This window comes from Macrobrachium rosenbergii, chromosome 35 (genome assembly GCF_040412425.1).
Source record: "Macrobrachium rosenbergii isolate ZJJX-2024 chromosome 35, ASM4041242v1, whole genome shotgun sequence".
Taxonomy (NCBI): Eukaryota; Metazoa; Arthropoda; class Malacostraca; order Decapoda; family Palaemonidae; genus Macrobrachium; species Macrobrachium rosenbergii.
In genome coordinates this window covers 3,233,511-3,252,632 of record NC_089775.1, presented here as the reverse complement: position 1 = coordinate 3,252,632, position 19,122 = coordinate 3,233,511, and the positions used below count along the sequence as shown (strand labels likewise).

The following is a 19,122-nucleotide window of genomic DNA, read 5'->3' as shown; positions in this document are numbered from 1 at the left end:
TACCTTACTAATACTAGCATTTAAATATGTTTATATATATATTTAGCTATAAAACCAAAGTTTAAAGTGAAAAACATACAAAGGTCTTGACAGAGTAGATACTCTAGACCTTGTATGTAACATATCACAAATACTGATGATGCATCATAATGTATATATTACGCCTGATTTTGTGTACAGTCAGGGACTTCAAGTGTATATGCGTGTGTGTGTGTGTGAGTGAGTGTATTTTTAACATAATTTCGTTCAGGGAATTGGGACCATGCGTCAAAGACTTACTCTTAAAAACCAGTGATTCCCTCTAAACATCATTATCGTTTAGCGTCTCTTTAAATAATGACAATCGCCTATTTCGAGGTATATACTTTATTTAAGTTGCTGAATTATAATGATTAAGTTTTCTATAATGAATATAAAATACCAGGACGCTTTAATATACCTAAAAGGGTTAAATTCAGCCGTAACCACTCACAATAGGAGCTGAACCGCTAGAGTGGGTGGACAAGTACATGTATCTGGGAATCATCCTAGACCAGCAACTAACCTTCAAGAACGAAATCAAATACCTGAAGGAAAGAGCAGAAGCAAGAACAGCAGCAATGAGATATATGTCATCTTTGAAGGATGGTGCAAATGAACATGTACAGAAAACGTACTATATAGCCTGCACCAGATCATTGATAGACTATGCTGCCCCCGCCCTGGTAAAGCTAACAGAGGCACAAAGGAAACTCTAGAAGTAATACAGAACAAGGCAATGAGACTCATGCTTGGGGCACCAATGTGGACAAGACTGTGCAACCTCAGGCTTGAAACTAACATGCCAAAAGTAGAAGATAGGATTGCACAGAGAAATGCCAGTACAATGGCAAAAATCTTCCTCTCAGAGAGAGACTCAATCTCCAAGACCAGAACAAAGGAGAACTAAATAAACATCCAGAGATTCGGAGCCCGAACTCCTGTGGAAAAGACCAAAGTGACAACATCAAGAGGTTAGATATGGCAGAGGCAATGCTGAACATGAGACCAGACACAGCGCAGGATGTGCAACATATCCCGCCCTGGAAAAGGGATTATGCAAAATTCCATTACACACACCTTCCCAGAGCAAAAGAAGACTGCTCAAGAGAGGAACTAAGAGCAGCAGCCTACGAGTCTATCAGGAACACTGAAATCCTGGGGGCCCAAACATACTACACCGACGGCACTGTGGATCCAGAGAATAAAACTACTGGAGCAGCAGTATATTCAAACAATTTCCAAGCATGCTGGAGAACATCAAACTGTGCCTCAACAATGCAGACAGAATTAGTAGCGATAAGACAGGCACTACTGTACTCTCTGGAGAATGAGGAAGGACCCGTCATCATCCACACTGACTCCAAATCCTCCATGCAGGCCTTGCAACAAATTAGAATTAAAGAGAACAAGGCCTTGCTGGCTGGGATCAAGTCACTGCTCTACCAGCACAGCGAAAGAGGAAGACCAGTCACTATGAACTGGATACCGAGTCACATAGGAATTCCAGGCAATGATAAAGCGGATGAACTAGCCAAGAGCACAAGGTACATTGACAGAGTGCAGATCCACATACAACCTGCACTACAACAGATCAAAAATGCCATAAAACCGCTCATGAAAGCAAACATGCTGGAAGACCTACGGGCATGGACAGATCACTCCCCGACTGCCAGATGGTACAAATGGGCAACCGACCTAGTGCCTCCCCCCATAGACAGGCACACACCGAGAAAACTAGCTGTATGTATTCACAGACTAAGGCTAGGATACAGAGCCTGCTGGGAAATTGTTAACCCCAGTGTCAGACCATGTGAGCACTGTGAGGAAGAAACACAGCAGCCTCTCCTACACTACCTGCTAGAATGCAGAGAGACAGCACTGCTCAGAGGCGAAGTACAAGCTGATGTAAACTCACCAGATGCAGCTAAAATAGCAGCAACACTTGCAAAGGCAATAGTCGAGGACATCGACACACATGCCCAGCTGCTAGTAAACTTACCGCCACCAAGATAGAACAATGCAATGAGAATACTTAAACTTCTCACTTTCTACTTTCCAGCTGAATTAAGTAATGTAATGTTAAGTGTGTTCAGAGTGGCACTGGCCACCAACTCACTTAATATGTACTTTCATACTACCACTACAAACAAACCAAGATGGCCCTCTTTAACTACCACCATCATCCTCCTCAACTCATCCCATCCCCACCGTAAGGCCCTATACACATCATCTCTGTCTTATTCCAACTAAACTACTCTACCACTAAGAATACTCTGCAGGGACTCTAGGGTTTAAAGGGTTGGACAACCCCACCTGCAATGTTTCTCTATTTTTCTTTCAAAGGCCTTACATCTTCAAACTACTACTATCCGTGACATGATGGCCCCTCCCACTACAACCATCATCCTTCCTCCATCCACAACTGTCTCTACTACTAAATCTCTTTCACATTTCCTATAACAAATGACCTTCTGAAATTTTCAGATCACCTACGGGCCAAACAAGGGAAAGGCCCGTGCCAAGACAAGAGTTGGCTTAATACAATACAACAGGGCGAACTGTCACGTATTCGGTGGAAGGCAGACATTGGACCTCTTATCTTCGTGACGCCAAGGTTAGTCGACCAAACAACTCGCAGCATATACTCACCAACTCCCCAGGAGGTCAAGCAGTTAGCTAAGGTCATTCATGTGCCACGATTTGGGCGAAAAATCCTCACTGGAAAATTAATATTTTCGTCCATTTTCGGTGATATTTACAACATTCTCCATCTTTCCCAGATTACGACGATGCGCCCCTCCTTCTGCGTCTGCGCCCTCCTCGGGTTGTTCCTCATGGCCAGCGTTTTGGGCGAGGCAGAGGGGCAAGACCTGGGTGATCTTTTAGGAGGGTTGACAGGGGACGGCCTTGTGCAGGCTCTGACGTCACAGCTCGTCGGGTAAACAAATAGCTTCTTCTTCTTATTTTTTTTTTAATCGAGCTTAAAGTTACGGTGAAAATTAAGTTCAGATGAAAAACCTTAAGTTTTATTGAAGAAAATATAATTTATAACGTTGGTGATATAATTTTTATATAGTTGTATTGTGAGAAAAGTGTTTTATTGTCCGTTTATACATATATATAAGGTCAAATGTGGTGTAATTCGAAAAATTACATATCAAAAAGTCTACGTATCATTCAAGATTCCGTGTCAGGAATATGTGACGCACACCCAAAAATACCACATAGACACACATACCACTTCTGTAAAATCATTACGAGAGAATTCCCGCCTAAAATAACCATTTTTTAAAGAAAGTCGTCCTTCTTTACAACAGACTGTGGGAATCTGGTGACCTGGAATTCCTAGACCACGTCTGCAGTTTCCAGGTGAAGCCAAGGATCAAGAGGTGGGAACTCTACTTCCGCGGGACAATGTGGTGTCCTGGTTGGACGCCCATCAGAGGAACATGTAAGTCGTGGGACCCTTGGTTCATTTTTTTAAAGATTAGAGCACCAAGAAGGGCGTGCAAGCCTGTTGGGTAGGGGCGTGGGTGGATGGGATAGCAGCTTAAGGCGTGTAGTAAAAGAAAATAGATATTATACATATAGAATGGTACCAGGAGTAGTGATTTGCTCTCCTGGTAGGCCAGCTACAGTCAAGGCCTGTAGCCACAGTGCTGTTGTTGCTAGACTGTTTACAGGGGGATTTAGGTAGTGTTGGAATACATGAAATACCTATTGTAATGCAATTCTTTATTTCCTGCCCACTTTTCGTACTGCACAGAGACCTAAAGGCCTAATTGCATGCTATGGAAACTAGCTGTACAAATTGACAGCCCGTTAGGCTTATCCCACGTGAATAGTCATTCTGTTTACACAATAATAACAATTAAATCCTCTTTTTTTTTTATAAACAGCTGAAACTCGGAGCCGTTCGGGCGTCGTGAACCAAGCTGTCGCAGATTTCGTACAGAAGGCCCTGGCATCCGGACTGGTGACGGAAGAAGAAGCCAGGAATTGGCTGAGTCATCAGTAAATGGCCCCCGGGAAGCCTCCCCAGGGGGAGTTTTGGAAAGCAGTGTTTCGTGAATGTCAGAAAGAAAAGTCAGTGTTGCATAGATTATAAGATATAGAACGCATTCCGTACTGAGGAATGGCCTGGTTAAGCCCCAGAATTTATATATTTGCACGTTTGTGAATGAGTGAGTCATGGCGCCTGGTTGTAAAGGCGTAATGATTTACATATATATTTATAAATATATCATTTATGAAAGAGATTGTGTATTCCATTATCCTGTGTTATTTAAAGTTTTTAAAATGTGCAATTTACGAAAGGAATTGAGTTGGATTGACGAAAGTTGAGAAATATTATGATGATTATGTTTATTAATGTTTAAAGTTCCCTTATATAAGAAATATTAAGAAGATGATCATTATGAATGAATATTTCTCGTCTTGATGAATATTTCGTTGTGTAAAAGTTACAAAACGCAAGATTATTTTTGTTCGAATGTCATGACGCAAATAGAATATGAATGAATATTTCTCCTCTGTTAAGAAACGAGAAAAAAAAATGCAATGTTTAATGTGACAAAGTGTCCTTTCGCTTATCAATTTTAACTCGTCCTGTTTACAATAGACCCTTTTCTCGTTGGAGACAGTGACGTCACATCCTGTTTACGCCGTTCCCGTGAGCAAATATGGCACAACTGAAAAGACTTTATTTTAATGCTAAGCAAAGGTCGCCATATCCTGCCATCCCAAGAGTACCACGACAAAGAAGGCCAATATGGAGAAATATGTTTTGTGTTCGTTTAGTCTTTGTTGCTTAAAATTGTTTGAATGAGTCCGGAGGTCCAAATGAGGTCCGGTAACCCATTCAACACCTTACCACACTTATAAGACTTAAGTGTAAGTGTATATTAGACTAATTATGTATAAAACACACACAAATAACTGCTTTATTTGCCGGGGAATTTATATAATGCAAATAGAAAGAGATATCTTCTCGAGAGCTGTCCTTATCTGATAAGGACAGCTCTCTTGGCCAACATTTTAGGCACCTCTCTCTCTCTCTCTCTCTCTCTCTCTCTCTCTCTCAGACTTATATAGAAGTCTGTGAGGTGTCTCCCAGTTCTCGTAACGTGAATTTGGTATTGAAAAACTCCCAATTATTTTCAGTCAGGTCCAAAGAAATCTGTTGAAGACCGGAAATCATTTCTTTTATTCACACCAACGTTTCGGGGACCATTTCCCATCTTCAGGGCTACAAACAGAATTAATTTTTACAGTATTAAAAATCAGCTAAAATAAGCTAATAATTATAAGAAATCTAGTTTTGTCATATAACATTCGTTAAGCTAAAAGTAAAAAAAAAAAACTTCAAAGCGACTTTAAGCTAAAAGTAAATTAAAATTACTCGGAGTTCAGTGAAATAAGAGGTAAAAATAAAAAAAATAAATAGATAAATAAATTAAAAAGTAAAGGGTTTTGTCTGACTTACTGTTAAGAGGTTTGGCTGTTAACTGCTGTTCGCCAGCAATTAACAGCCAAACCTCTTAACCGTAAGCCCAACAGAACCCTTTCATTTTTTATTTATTTATCTATTTATTTATTTATGTTTATTTATTTATTTATTTATCTATTTCACTGAGTTATGAGTAGTTTTAATTTACTTTTAGCTTAAAGCCACTTTGTAGTTTGTTTATTAAATATATTAACATGTGATTCATCTCTCAAACATCACCCACAGGTTAAAAAAGGGGGGAAAAAAGGCTGGTGTGAGTCGTGACCAGTTTCGACTTTATTCCCAAGTCATTGACTTGGAAATAAAGTCGAAACTGGTCGCGGCCTACACCCAGCCTTTTTTTTTTTTTTTTTGACCTGTGGTGATGTTTGAGAGATGAATCACGTGTTAATGTGATTATGATCAAATATGTTTGTTTGTGTGTGTGCGAACTTCATGTCACAAACACTCGTGACTTACAGTCTGACACACACAAACATTAAGCCGCAAACATCGTTCCACATCGAGTTCCCTCAGTACCTTGGGAATCACTTTCACCCCGGGGGGATAATCAAGCGCTTGGGGGGAAGCACTTGTAACTAATATTTCCCCTGGGGTGGAAGCGATTCCCAAGGTACTGAGGGAACTCGATGCGGAACGACGTTTGTGGCTTAATGTTTGTGCGTGCGTATGTGACTTATTTTGATGTTACCTATTAAGCTACTAAAAATGCCCAATAAAGAATCCTATACCTTAGGGAGAACCGCCACTCAAGGGGAATCGTTGTCAAGTACCTGGGGGGAGGCACTCAACTAGATAAGTGCCTGGGGGGAGACACTTACCTATTACAATTCCCCTCGGGTGGAAGCCATTCCCAAGGTTTCGGGAACTCGATATTGAGCGATATCTGTAGCTTAATATTTGTGCGTGTGAATTGTTGTCACAGACACAAGTTACTCACAAATGATTCCTTCTACCCTGGGGAGAACTAACACTTCGGGGGAATTATAATTATCATCAAGTGCCTGGGGGGAGGCACTTTCAAATCATAATTCCCCTTGGGTGGAAGTTATCCCCAAGGTTTCGGGAACTTAGATCACACGAGATTTGTGGCTGAATGTCAGCCGGATCCAGGACTCGGGATCTGAAGTCAAAGTCTCTCAAACATAGCCACAGGTTGAAAAAAAAGGGGAAAAAAAAAAGGCTGGGTGTAGGCCGTGACCAGTTTCGACTTTATTTCCAAGTCAATGACTTGGGAATAAAGTCGAAACTGGTCACGGCCTACACCCAGCCTTTTTTTTTTTTTTTTACCTGTTGTGATGTTTGAGGGATGAATCACGTGTTAATGTGATTATGATCAAATATGTTTGTGTGTGAGTGTGTGTGTGTGAACTTCATGTCACAAACACTCGTGACTTACATTCTGACACACACAAACATTAAGCCGCAAACATCGTTCCACATCGAGTTCCCTCAGTACCTTGGGAATCACTTTCACCCCAGGGGGATAATCAAGCGCTTGGGGGGAAGCACTTGTAACTAATAATTCCTCTGGGGTGGAAGCGATTCCCAAGGTACTGAGGGAACTCGATGCGGAACGACGTTTGTGGCTTAATGTTTGTGCGTGCGTATGTGACTTATTTTGATATTACCTATTAAGCTACTAAAAATGCCCAATAAAGAATCCTGTACCTTAGGGAGAACCGCCACTCAAGGGGAATCGTTGTCAAGTACCTGGGGGGAGGCACTCAACTAGATAAGTGCCTGGGGGGAGACACTTACCTATTACAATTCCCCTCGGGTGGAAGCCATTCCCAAGGTTTCGGGAACTCGATATTGAGCGATATCTGTAGCTTAATATTTGTGTGTGTGACTTGTTGTCACAGACACAAGTTACTCACAAATGGTTCCTTCTACCCTGGGGAGAACTAACACTTTGGGGGAATTATAATTATCATCAAGTACCTGGGGGGAGGCACTTTCAAATCATAATTCCCCTTGGGTGGAAGTTATCCCCAAGGTTTTGGGAACTTAGATCACACGAGATTTGTGGCTGAATGTCAGCCGGATCCAGGACTCGGGATCTGAAGTCAAAGTCACTCACACAGATTCACACAAACTCAAAATCCCATTTTGCACAATTAAATAAAACTCGTTATTCCTATAAAATATATATATATATATATATTTTTTTTGGTTTTGTTTCTAAAATCACAAAACTAAAAGCAGAGTGAATTTCCATTACAAATCTTAACACTAATTGTTTTTTTTTTTTTTTCAATTTTATATTTTTTAGGGATTTTTGTGTTTTATATTTTTTTTGGTGGGGACATCACTATCCACCATTTTCTATTTTTCCATAATCACAAAACTAAAAGTAAAATGATTTTCCTTACAAAACTTAACACTAATTCACTTAACACTAATTATTTTTTTTTTTTTTTTATTTTATATTTTTAGGGATTTTGTGTTTTATATTTTTTTGGTGGGGATATCACTATCCACCATTTTCTGTTTTTCAACATTTACAAAACTAAACACACTAATTTTCCACACAAAATTTAGCACTAATTCCTGTTCCTTATCCCGTCGCCAAATACAAGCTCTTCATCCCACTGTAGAGGTCTTCCATCCTTCTTCGCCTCAAAAGAAATCACCCAAAGTTGCTCCTCGTGTGGTCCTGCCAGGCGCTCCCTGCCTCTGCCGTCCCTGGTCGAACGTCTTCTTGTTTCCTTTGGCGCTGACGATTTCCTGGACCTCGTGGAAGAAAGCAACGGCGTCCTTTTCGCTCCTCGGACGGTGCAGTCGTTGGAGGTGTCGTCCATTTTAGGGCCCTGAAGGTGACTTTGTGTTCGTTGACCAGCCTCTTGATGTTGTGTCCGCCTCGGCCGATGACCATGGCCCGTTCCTCCCTGTCCAGGACGATTCTGTAGAGGCGGTCTTCAATCCTGGTCAATCCTGGGACGATTTCCTCCTGTGAGAAATGCCTTCCTCCTACCTTGTCCTTTCCTTTGGGAACAGGGGGCTTCATGGCTTCTCTGATGTCTACGCAAGCATCCTCGACATCGTTTAACTGCCCCTGTACGGTGATGAAGCCCTCTGTTTTCTTGTGGACAATGATCCTGACGTTGTTGTACTTTTCAATTTTCTTAAGGTTCTCTCCTCTGGGGCCGACCAGAAGTCCCTTGTGCTGGGCGTCCACTTCCAAACGATATTGGCCTGCCCCAGTTCTGCTCAGTCCTTCCGTTGTGATGTTAGAACCTTTTACGTCGAGTTCTTCAAGGAGGAAACTATGGAGGTGGTCATACGCTTTTTTCACTTGTTTTAGGTCTCCTCCTAGAAAGCCGATTTCCCTCTGGTCCTCTTCTTTCGGAAGAATCAGGGTTACTTTGAAGAGGTTCCTCGCTTCCCTAGCACCTTGTCCGTTGAGGGCAAGAAGGAGACGCCTGCTGTCAAGTCCTAGGTCGAACTGGTACCAATTCAAGCCCACAAGCCTAAGGTCGTTTTCCGTTGAAAAGTTCTCGATGTCGTCAATCATTGTGGATATGACTTCCGCAGCCTCCTGGGCTTGTTTGAGAGGGCCAAAGATACTGATGTAATGACGTTCATCATCTTTGTCGGGGAGGTAGATGGCCACATCATTTTCCCTGATGAGTTTTCGAAGGGTTAGTTCCTGTGGCCCCAATACAGCCTCCCTGAATTTCTGATCAACAGTCATCACAAAGTCTTCTTTTCCTACTGCAAAAAGCCCTTCCGACACCTGAGTCAGCTCGCTGATGTTGAAAACCTTATCCACTCTGAATTTGATTTCCTTGTAGAGCTTTTCAACATTTCTCTTTGGTCCTGTGAGCTGTACCATCCTCGTACCATCGTTCCGGACATTCATGACGACTCCGTGGTCTTGCTTGGCCATCTTGGCAAATTTCCCTGCTTTGCCAATGATCTGTCCCAGATCTAGGTCTTTCTCACACTGGAAGGAGAAGGTCTTTCCTCCACACTGTTTTAGAGGTCCACATCTTGGGCGTCGTGTCGTTTTCCAGTCATTTCCTGGTGCATGACGTTTTCCTTCCAGGGTTTTCGCAGGGCCAGTAATTTTTGGTTCAGGAAGAAGCTTTGCAGTGTTGGCATAGGACATTTTTCCAGCCTCTTCCTGAATAATTTCTTGAGATCCACAGTCTTGCTTTTCTTCCTGAGGGACATTTTCTTCTTCTTCCATTTCTTTCGTGGTGAGATCAGGGTCCTCCTCGCTTTCCTTTCGAGGGTCTTTTTCGTCTTCCTCTTCTCGAGTCAGAGCAACTTCCTCTTCTTTTTCATCTTGATGTTCTGGTTCGTCCTCCTTTGCTAAAATATTAGCAGGCTCTTTTGCTTTTTCCTCAAGAGGAACTTTTTCCTCTTCCTTTTCTTCATGAGGGAGTCGGGGCACAGATTTCGGTAGACGTCGCGTCCTCATGCCTCCTGGGCCATCCTCTGCAGGGACCTCTCGAAGCGATATGCCAACAATGATCTTGCATCTCTCTTCCTCCTCGAACTCCCAGTCTTCGTCCTCAATCTCATAATCTTCCTCTTCAGTTTCCAGGTCTTCTTCCATAAATTTCCAGTTATCTTCAAAATCACTCTCTAATTCCAGACTTTCGTCGTCGTCCTCATCCAGCAATTCTTCCATGATGGGGAACGTTCTGCGTTGCACGATAATGAAAGTCTGTTGTTTCTTCTCGTCTTCCTGCTGGCGACCCCTCTTGAGGATGGCAGCAAAATTCAATCCATTTTCAGGCTCAGGTACCAATTCCTCAGGAGGGGGAGAGAGCTCTTCCATAGCAAGGTCCTCAGAATCGATTTCACATCCGTCGATCTCCTGTTCGTCGAGGATTTCCTGAATGTGCAGGAAGGCCATTTCGACACGATTTCCAGCGCCCTCCAGTTGGGCGACTTCCTCGGTTTCATCTTCGGGAAGGACGAGGCGAACGTTGTAAAACTTGGTGAATTCATTGACCTCTCTTGATATTTTGTTCAAGATACGTTTTTCCTTCGTCGACAGTGGGAATTCATACGTGTCTCCATTGATTAATCGAATTTCCTTTTTCTTTCTCTTCTGGGCAGTTTTCAGATACGCGATCTTCGGAAGGGGTTTCAATCGAAATCTCTGGATGAGAAGTTTCTGAAATATCTTCTTTTTCACTTCTCTCCTGTCCGTATCCCCTTCTGAGTTATTTATCAAGGTCTTGTCATTCTCTCCAACAATGTTCTTCATTCCTTGGAATAAGAACATTGTAACGGCGACGGCATTCAGAAACAGGAACACTCTGGGCCAAAAAACAAGATTGTCAACTTCTCGAAGAACGTTCTCAGCCGCTGCGGCCGTCCCTTGCTTGCCCTGGAGAGCGTTCCTCACCAGGACTTGCAAGGGTCCATCGCAGGCGGTCAGAGTCGGTTCCTCGTATCCGGTATGAGTTGTAAGTCCAATATAGTCCAGAAGGAAGTGCAGAATGCGATGCATTTTGTTCTTCCTCCTGAAATCCAAAAGAGTTTCACGGGCGGCATCACAGCAACGGAATTCGGTCTCGAGAGACGTCGTCCAGTTGATGCCCCCGGCCAATACGATCCTAAGCAGCAGCGTGAAAGCGGCGATGAAAGCTCCGAATGCGTTGGTAATACTTTGGAAAATCATTGTAATAACGATGCAGATACAGGCGCCTTCCCTTATGCTTAGTTTCTGTTTAGGCTGCCCGGTCTTCGGGATTGGCTTCTGCGAGACCTGAAGGACTCCTCCGGTCCCTGGGGAATCCTGAAGCAGAGTGTATCCGCCATTGGCTTCTGTGAGACCTGAAGGTCTCCTCCGGTCCCTGGGGAATCCTGAAGGGGAGTGTATCCGGCATTGGCTTCTGCGAGACCTGAACGACTCCAATCCCTGGGGAATCCCGAAGCGGAGCGGCTCAGGGATTGGCTTCTGCAAGACCTGAAGGACTCCTCCGGTCCCTTGGGAATCCTGTAAGTGGAGCGGCTCCGGGATTGTCTTAGGTGAGACCTGAAGGACTCCTCTGGTCCCTTGGGAATCCTGAAGTGGAGTGGCTCAGGGCTTGGCCTCTGCAAGACCTGAAGGACTCCTCCGGTCCCTTGGGAATCCTGTAAGTGGAGCGGCTCCGGGATTGGCTTAGGCGAGACCTGAACGACTCCAGTCCCTTGGGAATCCTGAAGCAGAGCGCCTCCGGGATTGGCTTCTACGAGACCTGAAGGACTCTGGCCCCTGGAGACTTTGGATTGGGGGCCTCAGTAGCTTCCTTCGACCTCAGAGGGTGAAGGATATCAGGAGACTGCCTTGTGGCGGCCATCTTGGAAGGTCTGGTGACTTACCTTTGCAATTTGAACAGGGGTTTTTGTGCCATTGTGGATTTTGTTTGTCCTGAATGTTTAGTGTGTAAGTGTTTGGTGAATGTTTAGTGAGTGTTTAGGGTTTTGTGAATGTTTAGTTTGTAAGTGTTTACTGTTAAAGGTTTTGTGAATGTTTAGGGTTCGGTGAATGTTTAGTGTGTAAGTGTTTGGTGTCTGTTTAATGAGTGTTTAGAGTTTAGTGAATGTTTAGTTTGTGTTTAGAGAGTGTTTAGGGTTTAGTGAATGTTTAGTGAGTGTTTAGTGTTTAGTGAATGTTTAGTGAGTGAGTGTTTAGAGTTTAATGATTGTTTAATTTGTGTTTAGTGAGTGTTTAGTGTTTAGTGAGAGTTTAATTAATTGTTTAATTTTAGTGAGTTTTAGTGAGTGTTTAGTTTGTGTTTAGTGAGTGTTTAGGGTTTAATATATGTTTAGTGAGTGTGTAAGGCATGGTGAATGTTTAGGAGTTTAGGGTTTAAAATGTTTAGTTTGTGTTTAGTGAATGTTTAGGGTTTAGTTAGTGTTTAGGAGTTTAGTTCATGGTTTAGCTCATGTTTAGTGAGTGTTTAGGGTTTAGTAAATGTTTAGTTTGTGTTTAGTGAATGTTCAGGGTTTAGTTAGTGTTTAGGGTTTAGTTCATGTTTAGCTCATGTTTAGTGAGTGTTTAGGGTTTAGTGAATGTTTAGTTTGTGTTTAGTGAGTGTTTAGGGTTTAGTGAATATTTAGTTTGTGTTTAGTGAATGCTTAGGGTTTAGTGAGTGTTTAGGGTTTAGTTCATGTTTAGTGAGTGTTTAGGGTTTAGTGAATGTTTAGTTTGTGTTTAGTTAATGTTTAGGGTTTAGTGAGCATTTAGGGTTTAGTGAATGTTTAGTTCATGTTTAGTGAGTGTTTAGGGTTTAGTGAATGTTTAGTTTTTGTTTAATGATTGTTTAGGGTTTAGTGAATGTTTAGTTTGTGTTTAGTGAGTGTTTAGGATTTAGTGAATGTTTAGTTAGTGTTTATGGCGTGGTGAATGTTTAGTGAGTGTTTAGGGTTTAGTGAATGTTTAGTGTGTGTTTATTGAGTGTTTAGGGTTTAGTGAATGTTTAGTTAGCGTGTAGGGAGTGGTGAATGTTTAGTGAGTGTTTAGGGTTTAGTGAATGTTTAGTGTGTTTAGTGAGTGTTTAGGGTTTAGTGAATGTTTAGTGTGTTTAGTGAGTGTTTAGGGTTTAGTGAATGTTTAGTTAGCGAGTGTGATTGCATAGTGAGTGTTAGTGTTTAGTAATTGTACACCACTGTTTAGTTAGTGTTTAGTGACTTATGCAAAGAAAGTCCTATAATTCCCAGGAACCATTGATGCTAAACATTGCTTAGATCCGAGGTCATTTTTCTCTGTGAAATTGGGTCAAGTAATAATAATAATAATAATAATAATAATAATAATAATAAAAAGGTGAAAATAATACTAGTAATAAAGTAAGGCTAGTACTAAACACAGAGAAATACATTTGACCCCCAGGGGCTAGTACTAAACATGTTGAAATACATTTGACCCCCCAGGGGCTAGTACTAAACACAGAGAAATACGCTTGACCCCAGGGCTAGTACTAAACACAGAGAAATACATTTGACCCCCAGGGGCTAGTACTAAATACTCTAAAATACATTTGACCCCCAGGGGCTAGTACAAAATACTCTAAAATACATTTGACCCCCAGGGGCTAGTACTAAACACAGAGAAATACATTTGACCCCAGGGCTAGTACTAAATACTCTAAAATACATTTGACCCCAGGGCTAGTACTAAATACTCTAAAATACATTTGACAGGCTTACATTTGACCCCAGGGGCTAGTACTAAACACAGAGAAATACATTTGACCCCAGGGGCTAGTACTAAACACAGAGAAATACATTTGACCCCCAGGGGCTAGTACTAAACATGGCGAAATACATTTGACCCCCAGGGGCTAGTACTAAACACAGAGAAATACATTTGACCCCAGGGGCTAGTACTAAACACAGAGAAATACATTTGACCCCCAGGGGCTAGTACTAAACACGGAGGAATACATTTGACCCCCAGGGGCTAGTACTAAACATGGCGAAATACATTTGACCCCCAGGGGCTAGTACTAAACATGGAGAAATACAATTGACCCCGGGGGCTAGTGCTAAACATGGAGAAGTACATTTGATCCCCAGGGGCTAGTACTAAACATGGAGAAATACATTTGACCCCCAGGGGCTAGTACTAAACATGGAGAAATACAATTGACCCCGGGGGCTAGTACTAAACATGGAGAAGTACATTTGATCCCCAGGGGCTAGTACTAAACATGGAGAAATACATTTGACCCCCAGGGGCTAGTACTAACCACAGCAAAATACATTTGACCCCAGGCACTGGTGCTAAACATGGCAAAATACATTTGACCCCAGGGGCTAGTACTAAACACGGAATTGACCCCCCGGGCCTAGTACTAAACATGGAGAAGTACATTTGATCCCCAGGGGCTAGTACTAAACACAAAAAATACATATGACCTCCAGGGGCTAGTACTAAACACGGCGAAATACATTTGACCCCCAGGGGCTAGTTCTAAATCAAATTTCTCTATAAATTTCTGCCAAACTTAAAGGATATTTTGATTATAGTTTTCTATATAAGTTTATTGATTAAACTATTAGTATTTAATAAAGGGAATTATTACCTTAAAAATACCATAAATTCTGACTCAATGTTTCTAAAAGCAATTAATTCTAATATAGAATTATATAGAATTAAATCAGGTCTTTATCCTAAGTGGAAATCATATAAGAATTTATAATGGAAATATAATGAAAATGAACACGGAAGGTTTTCATACTCAGGAATCACAGAAAAAGAGAATAAAGAACATAAAAATAAGAAGAAATGAAAAATAAATAACAGTTAAAAATAAACATATATAAAAAGATGTAGATAAAGATTTATAATAAAATAAACAGAAATAAATACAAAACAAAAAAAGCTAAAATTAAAAAAATATTGAAAATAAAATGAAAATAAGCCAGAAAATTTAAAAATAAATAAATATAAATAAGGTAAAAAATAGAAATAAAAAAAAGGTACAAATAAGTAAAAATAAAGAATTGAAATAATTAAAAAAATATATAAAAATAGTTAACTAAAATAAATTATATTAAAGAATTTAAATAAAGAATAAATCAAACTAAATAAAAAATAAAGAATAATTATAGATAAAAGTAAACAAATATAGTGAAATAAAATAAAAAAAAGTAAAAATAAACAAAAATAAGTAAAAATAAAATTAATAAAAAAGTGCAAAATATATATGAAAATAATAAATGACAACAAATACAATACAATAAAAATGAAAATAAATAAAATAAAATGAGAATAAAAACAAGTAAAAATGTATAGGAATAAAAATAAATAAAATAAAGTATGATTAAAATTCAGTAAAAATATAATTTTTTCAATAGATAAAAACTTTTATAAAAAAAACGATAAATAATATGCAAATAAGTAAAAATATATAGTAAATAAAAGTGTAAAAATTGATAAAAATAAAAATATATAGAGTAAACAATAAATATAAATAAAAATACAAAATATAAAAATTAAAAAATTTAATAAAAAATAAAAATAAAAAAAATTATATATAAATACAAATAAACATAAAAATAAAGAAGAATAAATAATAATAAAAATGAAAAGTAGATGATGTACACTGGATTAAAAAATAATAGAAAAAATTAAATAAAAAAAATACAAATAATAAAAGTATAAATAAAAAATATAAATATAAGTAAAAAATGAAAATTAAAAAAAAACAGAAATATATATATAAAGATATAATAAAAACAAGTAAAAAAATAGTGGAAAATAGAGAAAAAATAATTATAAATATAAAATATATGAAAATAATAAATTATTAAAAATAAAATAACAAAAAGGAATAAAATTAGATGAAAATAAAAATAAGCAAATAAAAATGAAAAGAAAATTAAATAAAAAAAATGGAAATAAAAACAAGTTAAATGGTATAAAAATAATCAATAAGACTGAAATATGAAATAAATGTAAAAAATATAAATATGAAAAATACATAAAAATATAACAAATGAACAATAAAAAATAAGTAAAAAAACGAAAATGAATAAAAAAAATAAGAATAAATGTGAATGAATAAAATTAATAAAAAAAAATAGAAAAGAAAATAGATACCAATAAATGAATAAAAAATACAGATAAAATAAATAAAAATGGAAATGAAACAGTTAAAAATATAGATAATAAAAACAAGCAAGTATGAACAGGAATAAAAATAAATAGAAATAAACAAAAATAAAAATAAGGAATAAATAGATATGAAAATAAATAAAACTTGAAGATGGATGAAAATTAATAAAGATAAAATAAAATCAATCAAAATAAATAGTTAAATTAAATTGAAACTATACTAGAATAATTAAAAATAAACAAGAAAAAGTAAATAAAAATTAAAAAGACAAATTAATACAACTAAAAAATAAAATATAAAAATTACCGATAAAAATGAAGTAAAGAACCGAAATTAAATAGAAAAAATTTACAATAAAAGTTAATAAAGTAATTAAAAATAACTAGAATAAGAATAAATAGAATAAATGAAAAGAGAACAAAGAATATAAAAGGAAAATGAATAAATAAAAGAAAAAAATAAAATTTATATGAATAAAAATAAAAATAAAGAGAAAATAAATAAAAATAACAATGAATAAAACAAAGGTATAAATTCATAAATAAAAAAATAACATTAAAATTAAATATACAAAAATGTTCACATATATGTCAACAAATTAAAATGGAAAATTGTTAACAAATTATAATAAATAATTAGATAAAAATAAATAGAAATTAATTAAAAACAACAAAAATGAAAGTGAGAAACATATAAACATACAAAAATAATAAAATATATAAAAATAAATAAAAAATAAACATGCATAAATTAAAACTAATAAGAATAGATATAGAAATACTAAATAAAAGAAATAAAAAATTGTAAGTGTAAATCCATAAAAATAAAAACATACAAAAGTAGATAAAAATAAATAATTCAAATATCTGAAAATAATGAATAAATAAAATAATAAGAAATAGTTAAAAAAATTAAAAATAAAAACAAAAATAGATAAACATTAAGTTCAATAAAATAAATAGCAATATAAAATACAAAAAATAAATAACCAAATAATTAACAAAACTTAAAAAGACAAATACAAATGAAAACAAAAAGTGATAAGTAAAAAACTCATGGAAGATTCTTCAGAGCAATCGAGTTTTCTGTACAGCTTACAGCGCTGTATGAAACACTCAGCCATGGCACGGTGGTAGCCTGTGTTGTTGGCACCTATAACGGTGCCAGACGCCCAATCATGGGTAACTTTAACCTTAAATCAAATTAAAACTACTGAGACTAGAGGGTTGTAGTTTGGTATGATGATGATTGTAGGGGGATGATCAACATACCAATTTGCAGCCCTCTAGCCTCAGCAGTTTTTAAGATCCGAGAACAGACAGAAATAGTGCGGATGGACAGACAAATAGTTTTCTGTTAAATTAAAAGATAAATATAAAAACAATAAAAATATATAGGTAAAAAATAAACATATACAAAAACTAACTATATTCAAAACAAATAAAAATTAACAAAAGTAAATTATAAATAAGAATTGATAAGAATAAACTAAATGAAAAAGTAAATATAAAAAAAAATAAAAGATAACAAATAAAGAAAAATAAAAATAAACACGGATAAATTAAATGTAATAAAAAAATGAAAAAAAAGAAAAAATAGAATAAATTGGTATTATGAAACAAAAATGAACAAGAACAAATAAAAGTAAACAGAAATAAAAACATTGAAAACAAACCCAAATAAATAAAATAAATATAAAAATAAAAAAAAATCAATGAAACTGAAAATAATAAAAAATAAAAGAAATGGAAAAAGTATGGCAACATAAGTAAATATAATTACAAGTAAATTAAAAATAAGTAATAATAGAAAATAAATAAAAGTAAATGAAATAAACAAAAATAAATAAAAATAAATAGATATAATTGATAATATGAATATATATAAAATTAATAAAGATAATAGGAAAACATGAAAGTCCATATAAATAAATGAAGACAATTTAGAAGAATAAAAATATATTAAGTAATTATGAAAATTTTAATAACTTCTCAAATCATTTCTGTGGTTTCTCTTTAACGTAGGTTAAGTTTTAATTTTTTGCTCAAGTCACGAGGGTTTTGTATTTATTGTTATATAGTTTTTTTTTTTTTTTTTTGTCACCTGTTATTACCTCTCATCGCCTGTTGGTGCTACAGTTCTCCTCGTCGCCCTTACTTTAGGTGGTGGAGCTCTCCGTCAGGCAAAGGTTATTCTTCATTTCATGTTTATTCATTTTTATGTTTATCTACATTTATGCTTCATTTTTTATATTTTTTTTATTTGGATTCCTTTATTTCTGTTTTTATTTTTAATTATTTGTAAAGATTTTCATAGAAGTTTATTTATTTGCATTTTTAAAAATTATTTTAAGTTATTATTCTTTTTATTTGTTTTTATTTTAATTTATTTATAATTTCCATTTTTTTAAAATTTATTTCCAAATATTTTATATTTCTGTTTATATTCATTATTCTGTTTCTCTTTCTGTTTATAGTTTTTTTTTCATATATTTGTACTTTTTATTTAAATATTTTTTTATTATTTTTGTTTATTTACTTTTAGTTTTTGTTTTTATCAATTTTCATTTATATATATTTATTTTTTATTTCGTCTTATCCTTGTATTTCCTTTATGTTTTCTTATTTATGTTGTTATGTTTTGCATAATTATTAATTTCTATTATTTTAAATTTGTCTGTTTTGTTGTATTTATTATTTTCATATTATGTATAGATTTCACTTATTTTCATTTTATTTATTTTTAGTTTTTTTTAATTTTATTTTAAAATTATTTTATATTTTTATTTATCTATATTTATTTCTATTTATTTATATTTATTTTTCATTAATTTTTATTTTAATTAATTTTATCTATGTATATAAAATTAAATTTTTACTTTATTTTTAAATTTTTATTTTTCTATTTATGTTAATATATATTCTTTTAAATTTTATTATTATTATTATTATTATTATTATTATTATTATTATTTATTAATTAATATTATTATTATTATTATTATTATTTAGATATTTTAAT

General features: G+C 35.9%; 2 protein-coding genes and 1 long non-coding RNA gene across 4 annotated transcripts in view; 2 read left to right on the top strand and 1 right to left on the bottom strand.

Moving 5' to 3' along the window:
- The window catches only part of LOC136856354 (uncharacterized), a 61,905-nt gene that overhangs the window by 27,526 nt on the left and 15,257 nt on the right, over positions 1-19,122 (top strand). The window lies entirely within an intron of this gene.
- LOC136856352 (uncharacterized) overlaps positions 1-19,122 on the bottom strand; it is a 43,761-nt gene that overhangs the window by 18,684 nt on the left and 5,955 nt on the right. The window lies entirely within an intron of this gene.
- LOC136856351 (anti-lipopolysaccharide factor-like) lies at positions 2,520-4,276 on the top strand. The gene is made up of 4 exons (XM_067134132.1): positions 2,520-2,635; positions 2,802-2,959; positions 3,339-3,472; positions 3,921-4,276. Exons 2-4 carry the CDS (start codon positions 2,811-2,813, stop codon positions 4,037-4,039), a joined length of 402 nt encoding a protein of 133 aa, XP_066990233.1. The 5' UTR covers positions 2,520-2,635; positions 2,802-2,810; the 3' UTR covers positions 4,040-4,276.